The sequence below is a fragment of the Coregonus lavaretus genome (assembly GCF_964263955.1).
Source record: "Coregonus lavaretus genome assembly, contig: HAP1_SCAFFOLD_5537, whole genome shotgun sequence".
Lineage (NCBI taxonomy): Eukaryota > Metazoa > Chordata > Actinopteri > Salmoniformes > Salmonidae > Coregonus > Coregonus lavaretus.
The window spans coordinates 12,501-24,853 of NW_028164352.1; the positions used below are offsets into that span (position 1 = coordinate 12,501).

At 40.7% G+C, this 12,353-nt stretch overlaps 1 protein-coding gene across 1 annotated transcript in view; it reads right to left on the bottom strand.

The window, feature by feature from the left end:
• rigi (RNA sensor RIG-I) overlaps nucleotides 1-2,834 on the bottom strand; it is a gene marked incomplete at its 3' end in the record, with an annotated part of 14,048 nt that extends 11,214 nt beyond the window's left edge. The window contains exons 1-3 of the mRNA XM_084192111.1: nucleotides 2,630-2,834; nucleotides 2,012-2,143; nucleotides 1,463-1,644 (exon numbers count right to left, since the gene is read on the bottom strand). Of these exons, the coding sequence (XP_084048237.1) occupies nucleotides 1,463-1,644; nucleotides 2,012-2,143; nucleotides 2,630-2,735 (420 nt within the window). The 5' untranslated portion in view covers nucleotides 2,736-2,834. The remainder of the gene's footprint in view (nucleotides 1-1,462; nucleotides 1,645-2,011; nucleotides 2,144-2,629) is intronic.
• Nucleotides 2,835-12,353: the final 9,519 nt, after the last annotated feature.

Genomic DNA, 12,353 nt, shown 5'->3' on the forward strand with positions numbered 1-12,353 from the left:
ATAACTAGCATATTATGACTATATAACTAGTATATTGTGACTATATTATGAACATAAATAACTAGTATATGATGACTATATAACTAGTGAGTTTATGACATATGAATACTACATAACTAGTATATTATGACTATATTATTACTATATAACTAATATATTCTGACTATATTAATATTATATAAGTAGTTGATTATGACTATATAACTAGTATATTATGACTATATAACTAGTATATTATGACTATATAACTAGTATATTATGGCTATATAACTACTATATTATGACTTATTAATTCTTAATAACTAGTATATTATGACTATATAATTAGTATATTATGACTATATTAATACCATATAACTAGTATATTATGACTCTAATATGATTATATAACTAGTATATTATGACTATATCAATACTATATAACTAGTATATTATGACTATATTAATACTATATAACTAGTATATTATGACTATATTATTACTATATAACTAGTATATTATGACTATATTATCGCTATATAACTAGTATATTATGACTATATTATTACTATATAACTAGTATATTATGACTATATTAATACTATATACCTAGTATATTATGACTATATTATTACTATATAACTAGTATATTATGACTATATTAATACTACATAACTAGTATATTATGACTACATAACTAGTATATTATGACTATATTAATACTATATAACTAGTATATTATGACTATATTAATACTATATAACTAATATATTATGACTATATTATTACTATATAACTAGTATATTAATACTATATAACTAGTATATTATGACTACATGATGACTATATAACTAGTATATTATGACTATATTATTACTATATAACTAGTATATTATGACTATATTATTACTATATAACTAGTATATTATGACTATATTATCGCTATATAACTAGTATAGTATGACTATATTATTACTATATAACTAGTATATTATGACTATATTAATACTATATACCTAGTATATTATGACTATATTAATACTACATAACTAGTATATTATGACTACATAACTAGTATATTATGACTATATTAATACTATATAACTAGTATATTATGACTATATTAATACTACATAACTAGTATATTATGACTATATTAATACTATATACCTAGTATATTATGACTACATAACTAGTATATTATGACTATATTAATACTATATAACTAGTATATTATGACTACATGATGACTATATAACTAGTATATTATGACTATATTATTACTATATAACTAGTATATTATGACTATATTAATACTATATACCTAGTATATTATGACTACATAACTAGTATATTATGACTATATTAATACTATATAACTAGTATATTATGACTACATGATGACTATATAACTAGTATATTATGACTATATTAATACTATATAACTAGTATATTATGACTACATTATTACTATATAACTCACCGCCTGTATCTCTTCACACTCTCTCTTTCTGAGACACTCCCCCAGGTGTACCAGCAGGTCTCTGGTTTTGATATGTTTGGTGAAGTGGGGTTCTATCCGTTGTAGAAGCTCTCTGTGTAGCTTGGTGCTCTCCAGGGTCCCAAAGTCCCATTTTTTCAGGGCCTCACACAGACCCTTATAGTCTAGAGACAACAACAATAACAAATATATCTAGCAGGGCCTGGTACCATCCCAGTTCCTCCAGATCACACACACACACACACACACACACACACACACACACACACACACACACACACACACACACACACACACACACACACACACACACCTACTTTCGGTGTGCAGGGCATCTAGCAGGGCCTGGTACCATCCCAGTTCCTCCAGGACACACACACACACACACACACACACACACACACACACACACACACAAAACACACCTACTTTCGGTGTACAGAGCATCTAGCAGGGCCTGGTACCATCCCTGTTCCTCCAGGACACACACACACACACACACACACACACACACACACAAAACCCACCTACCTTCGGCGTACAGGGCGTCTAGCAGGGCCTGGTACCATCCCTGTTCCTCCAGGAGACACACCTGGTCTAGAAACACTTGGGCTGCTGACGTCACAGACCTGCTCTCCTCTGATAGGATCCTCTCTACAACCTCTGGAACATGGAACACAGGTTCATTTCAGGAGAAGAGGAAGAGGAAGAGGAAGGTAGCTTAGCGGTTAAGAGCGTCGTGCACTTCAGCAAGGCAGGTGACACTAATCGCTGCTGTAAGTCTCTGTGTAAATGACTACAATGTTGGCCTGTAGTACGCAAAATGAGAAGGAGAGGAGAGACCGTTAAAGCGGAATAAGGGAAGAAAAGCTGGAATTGCTGTACATTGGCACTTTCTAGTGGTGGTAGGTTGGAAGTGACCGCTGTCATTTCTGTACATGCAAATCATTTGTCAGCGTAACAGGCCGTGAGACAGCAATAAAAAAACAAATCGTTGTTTGTAGAATTACATTCAATATATGACCATAATGTAATAGAAAACGGACAGTGTCTGTAGATATGAAACAACAACAGGATAACAGCGGTAAAGGAAACGTACAGACTAATGTTAGTAGCTAAAACCACAAAGTGACATCAAACATACTGTACCTCGATTCAGGTAAGTTGTCATGAAGCCTTTGACGTAAGACGGTCGCAAAACATCAACCACGTATGTACTAAACTTCCGTAGATTGCTCTTCTCAAACTCATACATGATCGAATCGATTAACTAATAGCAGAGAGATACTGAATATGTCTCTTGCGTTAAGTTGACAGCTGCTCAACCGCTATCTTCCGTGATATTGGTCGCACTGGTTCAGCTGATCTCGTATATCCGAGTCACTGGAAACCACCGCCTCTGCCTCGCCAGCCCGCAGAAACGAAACTAAAACTAACCGAGTTGCAATAAAAACGAAACACTCGCCTCAGTAAAGTGCCCAGAGGATGGTGTAGGGTAGTTAGACCCAGATCTAGGATCCGTTTGGACTCAGCTAATCGTTACCTAACCCACTAGAGGAGGGCGACGCAAAACTGGCCAAAGATCAGTCTCTACGGTCGTGGTGAACTAATGTTGTTTCTGTGCCAAATAACATTCAGTATATGTCACACTGAGGCAAACGAGACAGATTGAATTGATCAAACACTATAGAGGTACTGCATCAATGAAATAGCAGAGCGAACAAATGAAACGTCTGAAAGATGATCAAGTGACTTATCATGTATCGCTTGTAATGATAATAGTTTATTGATCATGTCAGGTGACTCAATTATTCAAATGATGAAATAATGTTCAGTACCATTACATTAAAACATTTGACACATTTATTAGGAATAATTCCTGTCACAATTATTATACAATATTATACAAAGCAGCATCTAGTCATAAAAAACAGATAAAAAATCCACCTTATGGAACAGCGGGGACTGTGAAGCAACACAAACATAGACACATGCATACAAACACACCATAACATACACACTATACACACACCTACACATGGATTTTGTGTTGTAGATATGTGTTAGTAGAGTAGAGGCCTGAGGACACACACTTAATATGTTGTGAAATCTGCTATGAATGTATTGTAATGTTTTAAAAATGTATAACTGCCTTAATTTTGCTGGACACCAGGAAGAGTAGCTGCTGCCTTGGCAGGAACTAATGGGGATCCATAATAAACCCCAGGAAGAGTAGCTGCTGCCTTGGCAGGAACTAATGGGGATCCATAATAAACCCCAGGAAGAGTAGCTGCTGCCTTGGCAGGAACTAATGGGGATCCATAATAAACCCCAGGAAGAGTAGCTGCTGCCTTGACAGGAACTAATGGGGATCCATAATAAACCCCAGGGAGAGTAGCTGCTGCCTTGGCAGGAACTAATGGGGATCCATAATAAACCCCAGGAAGAGTAGCTGCTGCCTTGGCAGGAACTAATGGGGATCCATAATAAACCCCAGGGAGAGTAGCTGCTGCCTTGGCAGGAACTAATGGGGATCCATAATAAACCCCAGGGAGAGTAGCTGCTGCCTTGGCAGGAACTAATGGGGATCCATAATAAACCCCAGGGAGAGTAGCTGCTGCCTTGGCAGGAACTAATGGGGATCCATAATAAACCCCAGGAAGAGTAGCTGCTGCCTTGGCAGGAACTAATGGGGATCCATAATAAACCCCAGGGAGAGTAGCTGCTGCCTTGGCAGGAACTAATGGTGATCCATAATAAACCCCAGGAAGAGTAGCTGCTGCCTTGGCAGGAACTAATGGGGATCCATAATAAACCCCAGGGAGAGTAGCTGCTGCCTTGGCAGGAACTAATGGGGATCCATAATAAACCCCAGGGAGAGTAGCTGCTGCCTTGGCAGGAACTAATGGGGATCCATAATAAACCCCAGGAAGAGTAGCTGCTGCCTTGGCAGGAACTAATGGGGATCCATAATAAACCCCAGGAAGAGTAGCTGCTGCCTTGGCAGGAACTAATGGGGATCCATAATAAACCCCAGGAAGAGTAGCTGCTGCCTTGGCAGGAACTAATGGGGATCCACAATAAACACAAATACAAATAACACCATAATCATCTCATAACAGTAACAAATGGCACCATATTCCTGGCCTATATAGTCAAGTACACTACTTTGACCAGGGCCCATAGGGTGAAATTTGAGACACATACACAGTTGAAGCCTGGTCTGGAGTTTAAACAACAGATTCATCAACTATCATCTGAGGGGTATCCTACGAAGCAAACTAAATCTACTCAGGGTTTTCTAAAGCTAGCCAGCTTTAGTTAGCTTCACATTCCAGCTCAGGCTTCATCCGTACTACGACGGTAGATATTGCACAAAGGTACCACAAACACCTGATTCCAGCATGCCAGATCTAAAACTGCTGGCCCGGGTCTGGCCTGATTCCAGCATGCCAGATCTAAAACTGCTGGCCCGGGTCTGGCAGCCGGATCCGGCCCAAGTCCGAAATGAATGACAGACTAGGTGTCATTCGGCCCAGATCTGGCAGCCTGAACTGAGCCAAAGCTGCCATTTTAGGGCCAGAATCGGGACAGCCACGGACCAAATCCACTCGATTCTACCCCCCACCACATCTAAAATAATATTATATTATATATACAGTGGCTCGCGGAAGTATTCACCCCCCTTGGCATTGTTCCTATTTTGTTGCCTTACAACCTGGAATTAAAATGGATTATTTGGGAGTTTGTATGATTTGATTTACACAACATGCCTACCACTTTGAAGATGCAAAATAATTTTTTGGGTAAAACAAACAAGAATAAGACAAAAAAGCTTTAGCGTGCATAACTATTCACCCCCCCCAAAATCAATACTTTGTAGAGCCACCTTTTCCAGCAATTAGAGCTGCAAGTCTCTTGGGGTATGTCTCTATAAGCTTGGCACATCTAGCCACTGGGATTTTTGCCCATTCTTCAAGGCAAAACTGCTCCAGCTCCTTCAAGTTGGATGGGTTCCGCTAGTGTACAGCAATCTTTAATTCATACCACAGATTCTCAATTGGATTGAGGTCTGGGCTTTGACTTGGCCATTCCAAGACATTTAAATGTTTTCCCTTAAACCACTCGAGTGTTGCTTTAGCAGTATGCTTAGGGTCATTGTCCTGCTGGAAGGTGAACCTCTGTCCCAGTCTCAAATCTCTGAAAGACTGAAACAGGTTTCCCTCAAGAATTTCCCTGTATTTAGCGCCGTCCATCATTCCTTCAATTCTGACCAGTTTCCCAGTCCCTGCATATGAAAAACATCCCCAAAGCATGATGCTGCCACCACCATGCTTCACTGTGGGGATGGTGTTCTCGGGGTGATGAGAGGTGTTGGGTTTGCGCCAGACATAAAGTTTTCCTTGATGGCTAAAAAGCTCAATTTTAGTCTCATCTGACCAGAGTACCTTCTTCCATATGTTTGGGGAGTCTCCCACATGCCTTTTGGCGAACAAGAAATGTGTTTGCTTATTTTTTTCTTTAAGCAATGGCTTTTTTCTGGCCACTCTTCCGTAAAGCCCAGCTCTGTGGAGTGTACGGCTTAAAGTGGTCCTATGGACAGATACTCCAATCTCCGCTGTGGAGCTTTCCATCTCCTTCAGGGTTATCTTCGGTCTCTTTGTTGCCTCTCTGATTAATGCCCTCCTTGCCTGGTCTGTGAGTTTTGGTGGGCGGCCCTCTCTTGGCAGGTTGGTTGTGGTGCCATATTCTTTCCATTTTTCAATAATGGATTTAATGGTGCTCTGTGGGATGTTCAAAGTTTCGGATATTGTTTTATAACCCAACCCTGATCTGTACTTCTCCACAACTTTGTTCCTGACCTGTTTGGAGAGCTCCTTGGTCTTCATGGTGCTGCTTGCTTGGTGGTTCCCCTTGCTTAGTGGTGTTGCAGACTCTGGGGCAAGGATATTGCTGCTAGTAAGATTGCACCTCAATCAACCACTTATCGGATCATCAAGAACTTCAAAGAGAGAGGTTCAATTGTTGTGAAGAAGGCTTCAGGGCACCCAAGAAAGTCCAGCAAGCGCCAGGACCGTCTCCTAAAGTTGATTCAGCTGCGGGATCGGGGCACCACCTGTGCAGAGCTTGCTCAGGAATGGCAGCAGGCAGGTGTGAGTGCATCTGCACGCACAGTGAGGCGAAGACTTTTGGAGGATGGCCTGGTGTCAAGAAGGGCAGCGAGGAAGCCACTTCTCTCCAGGAAAAACATCAGGGACAGACTGATATTCTGCAAAAGATACAGGGATTGGACTGCTGAGGACTGGGGTAGAGTCATTTTCTCTGATGAATCCCCTTTCCGATTGTTTGGGCCATCCGGAAAACACCTTGTCCGGAGAAGACAAGGTGAACGCTACCATCGGTCCTGTGTCATGCCAACAGTAAAGCATCCTGAGACCATTCATGTGTGGGGTTGCTTCTCAGCCAAGGGAGTGGGCTCACTCACAATTTTGCCTAAGAACACAGCCATGAATAAAGAATGGTACCAACACATCCTCTGAGAGCAACTTCTCCCAACCATCCAAGAACAGTTTGGTGACGAACAATGCCTTTTCCAGTATGATGGAGCACCTTGCCATAAGGCAAAAGTGATAACTAAGTGGCTCGGGGAACAAAACATCGACATTTTGGGTCCATGGCCCATTGATAACTTGTGGTCGATCCTCAAGAGGCGGGTGGACAAACAAAAACCCACAAATTCTGACAAACTCCAAGCATTGATTATGCAAGAATGGGCTGCCATCAGTCAGGATGTGGCCCAGAAGTTAATTGACAGCATGCCAGGGCGGATTGCAGAGGTCTTGAAAAAGAAGGATCAACACTGCAAATATTGACTCTTTGCATAAACTTAATGTAATTGTCAATAAAAGCCTTTGACACTTATGGAATGCTTGTAATTATACTTCAGTATACCATAGTAACATCTGACAAAAATATCTAAAAACACTGAAGCAGCAAACTTTGTGAAGAACAATACTTGTGTCATTCTCAAAACCTTTGACCACGACTGTAAATATACTGAGATCATGTGACACTTAGATTGCACACAGGTGGACTTTATTTAACTAATTATGTGACTTCTGAAGGTAATTGGTTGCACCAGATCTTATTCACCACTTTTCCGTTATTTATTTTTGAGAATTTTTTGAAATAAGTTATTTTTTTCATTTCACTTCACCAATTTGGACTACTTTGTGTATGTCCATTACATGAAATCCAAATAAAAATCCATTTAAATTACAGGTTGTAATGCAACCAAATAGGAGAAACGCCAAGGGGGATGAATACTTTGGCAAGGCACTGCTAAGTTCACAAACACTAATTATTCTAGTTGACTGCACATGCCATGGACACATAGTACTGACACTCACTCCTCAGTGGTCGGGAATGGACACATAGTACTGACACTCACTCCTCAGTGGTCGGGAATATAACTGAGAATGGACTCTCTACTCTACATATACTGACTCAAATAAATACAAAAATAATACAAAAACAAATAAAAATAAAAATAAAAGGTAAATAATAATAACTAAGGAATTTTGAAGAAGAAAAAAAAGTATTTAATTTAGTGCTAGTTGGGCAATTGAGTGTACAAAACATTAGGAACAACTTCCTAATATTGACCTGCACCCCCTTTTGCCCTCAGAACAACCTCAATTCGTCGGGTCATGGACTCTACAAGGTGTCGAAAGCGTTCCACAGGGATGCTGGCCCATGTTGACCCCAATGCTTCCCACATTTGTGTCAAGTTGGCTGGATATCATTTGGGTGGTGGACCATTGTTGATACACATGGGAAACTGTTTGAGCGTGAAACCGGTGCGCCTGGCACCTACTACCATACCCCGTTCAAAGGCACTTCAATATTTTGTCTTGCCCGTTCACCCTCTGAATGGCACACATACACAATCCATGTCTCAATTGTCTCAAGGCTTAAACATCCTTCTTAAATCCGTCTTCTCTCACTCATCTACACTGATTGAAGTGGATTTAACAGGTGTCATCAATAAGGGATCATAGCTTTCACCTGGATTCACCTGGTCAGACTGTGTCATGGACTGCCTCCAGAACCGCCTGAATTCTACAAGGTGTCGGGATGTTGGTCCATGCTGACGTGGCCGGCGGTACCGTATACATTCACGCTGCAAACAGCCTGGTCCATCTCATCCCAAAGATGCTCTATTGTGTTGAGGTCTGGGGGACTGCGCAGGCCGCTCAAGTAAACTGAACTCGTTGTCATGTTCCATGCAATGTTTTTCCACTCCTCAATTGTCCAGTGTTGGTTGCAAAGAAAAAGCCATATCTTAGACTGCCCATCTTTTAATATTTTATTTTTATTGGCCAGTCTGAGATATGGCTTCAGTTTCTTGGCAATTTCTCGCATTGAACAGCCTTCATTTCTCAGAACAAGAATAGACTGACGAGTTTCAGAAGAAAGTTATTTGTTTCTGCCAATTTTGAGCCTGTAATCGAACCCACAATTGCTGATGCTCCAGATACTCAACTAGTCTCAAGAAGGCCAGTTTTATTGCTTCTTTAATCAGCACAACAGTTTTCAGCTGTGCTAACATAATTGCAAAAGGGTTTTCTAATGATCAATTAGCCTTTTAAAATGATAAACTTGGATTAGCAAACACAACGTGCCATTGGAACACAGGACTGATGGTTGCTGATAATGGGCCTCTGTACGCCTATGTAGATATTCCATAAAAAATCAGCCGTTTCCAGCTACAATAGCCATTTACAACATGAACAATGTCTACATTGTATTTCTGATCAATTTGATGTTCTTTAAATATACGAAAAAATGGCTTTTCTTTCAAAAACAAGGACATTTCTAAGTGTCCCCAAACTTTTGAACGGTAGTGTACATAGACATGGAATCACTAGTCACTTTAATAATGGAACACTAGTCACTTTAATAATGGAACACAAGTCACTTTTAATAATGTTTGCATGCTGCTTTACTCATCTCATATGTATATAATGTATTCTATTCTACTGTATTTCAGTCTATACCACTCCGACATTGCTCTCCCTAATATTTATATATTTCTTAATTCCATTCTTTAACTTTTAGATTCGTGTGTATTGTTGTGAATTGATAGATACTACTGCACTGTTGGAGCTAGGAACACAAGCATTTTGCTACACCCACAATAACATCTGCTAAATATGTGTATGTGACCAATAAAATGTTATTTTATTTGAGTTGAACGGTGTTTCCTCCGACACATTGGTGCGGCTGGCTTCCGGGTTAAACGGGCGGATGTTAAGAAGCGCGGTTTGGCGGGTTATGTTTCGGAGGACGCATGACTCGACCTTCGCCTCTCCCGAGCCCATTAGGGAGTTGCAGCGATGAGACAAGATCGTAATTGGATCGCAATTGGATATCACGAAGATGGGGAGAAAAAGGGGGTAAAATATGAAAAATGAAAAAAATTAAATAAAAAATAACATTAAAAAATAAATAATATGAAGAGTGGTACTCAGTGATGTGTTGTGTTGGATTTTCCCAAAACATAACGCTTTGTATTCAGGACATGAAGTTAATTTCTTTGCCACATTTTTACCAGTTTTACTTTAGTGCCTTAATGCAAACAGGATACATGTTTTGGAATATTTTTATTCTGTACAGGCTTCCTTCTTTTAACTCTGTCATTTATGTTAGTATTGTGGAGTTACTAGAATGTTGTTGATCCATCCAAAATTTATCCTATCACAGCCAATAAACTCAGTAACTGTTTTAAAGTCACCATTGGCCTCATGGTGAAATTTCCTTCCTCTCCAGCAACTGAGTTAGGAAGGACGCCTGTATCTTTGTAGTGACTGGGTGTATTGATACACCATCCAAAGTGTAATTAATAACTTCACCATGCTCAACGGGATATTCAATGTCAGTTTTATTTTTACCCATCTACCAATAGGTGCCCTTCTTTGCGAGGCATTGAAAAACTTCCCTGGTCTTTGTGCTTGAATTTGTGCTTGAAATTCACTGTTCAACTGAGGGACCTAATTGTATGTGTAGGGTACAGAGATGAGGTAGTCATTCAAAAATCACGTTTAATACTATTATTGCACATAAAGTGAGTCCATGCAACTTATTATGTGACTTGTTAAGCAACGTTTTACTCATTAACTTATTTAAGCTTGCCATAACAAAGGGGTTGAATACATATTGACTCAAGACATTTCAGCTTTTCATTTTTTATTAATTTGTACAAATTTTGAAAAACAATTCCACTTTGACATTATGGGGTACTGTAGGCCAGTGACCCCCTCCCCCATTTTAAACTCAGGCTGTAACACAACAAAATGTGGAAAAAGTCAAGAGGTATGAATACTTTCTGAAGGCACTGTAGTACTAGTAGTTATTCTCTGTAACGGGAGATATAGTACTCTTTAAAGTTGTCCTGGGCCTTGATAGAGTGGAGGACGGAGGAGAACTGCTGCTTCCACAGAGATGGGATTAAGATAAAAGATAAAATAGGATTAAGATAAAAGATCAGAGAAGAAAAACTGGATTAAGAGCCAAGTGCTGGTAGGCAGGATTTCCTGAACACCTTAGTTGGTACCCTATTCCCTATATAGTGCGCCACTTTCGACCAGGGTCCTAGGTGCCATTTGTGATGCTAGGGGCCCTGGTCAAGTCAAATCAAATCAAATCAAATTTTATTGGCCACATGCGCCGAATACAACAGGTGCAGACATTACAGTGAAATGCTTACTTACAGCCCTTAACCAACAGTGCATTTATTTTTAACAAAAAAGTAAAAATAAAACAACAACAAAAAAAGTGTTGAGAAAAAAAGAGCAGAAGTAAAATAAAATAACAGTAGGGAGGCTATATATACAGGGGGGTGCCGGTGCAGAGTCAATGTGCGGGAGCACCGGCTAGTTGAGGTAGTTGAAGTAATATGTACATGTGGGTAGAGTTAAAGTGACTATGCATAAATAATTAACAGAGTAGCAGCAGCGTAAAAGGATGGGGTGGGGGGGCAGTGCAAATAGTCCGGGTAGCCATGATTAGCTGTTCAGGAGTCTTATGGCTTGGGGGTAGAAGCTGTTGAGAAGTCTTTTGGACCTAGACTTGGCACTCCGGTACCGCTTGCCGTGCGGTAGCAGAGAGAACAGTCTATGACTAGGGTGGCTGGAGTCTTTGACAATTTTGAGGGCCTTCCTCTGACACCGCCTGGTATAGAGGTCCTGGATGGCAGGAAGCTTGGCCCCAGTGATGTACTGGGCCGTACGCACTACCCTCTGTAGTGCATTGCGGTCGGAGGCCAAGCAGTTGCCATACCAGGCGGTGATGCAACCAGTCAGGATGCTCTCGATGGTGCAGCTGTAGAATTTTTTGAGGATCTGAGGACCCATGCCAAATCTTTTCAGTCTCCTGAGGGGGAATAGGCTTTGTCGTGCCCTCTTCACGACTGTCTTGGTGTGTTTGGACCATGATAGTTTGTTGGTGATGTGGACACCAAGGAACTTGAAGCTCTCAACCTGTTCCACTACAGCCCCGTCGATGAGAATGGGGGCGTGCTCAGTCCTCTTTTTTTTCCTGTAGTCCACAATCATCTCCTTTGTCTTGGTCACGTTGAGGGAGAGGTTGTTATCCTGGCACCACACGGCCAGGTCTCTGACCTCCTCCCTATAGGCTGTCTCATCGTTGTCGGTGATCAGGCCTACCACTGTTGTGTCGTCTGCAAACTTAATGATGGTGTTGGAGTCGTGCCTGGCCATGCAGTCATGGGTGAACAGGGAGTACAGGAGGGGACTGAGCACGCACCCCTGAGGGGCCCCCGTGTTGAGGATCAGTGTGGCAGATGTGTTGT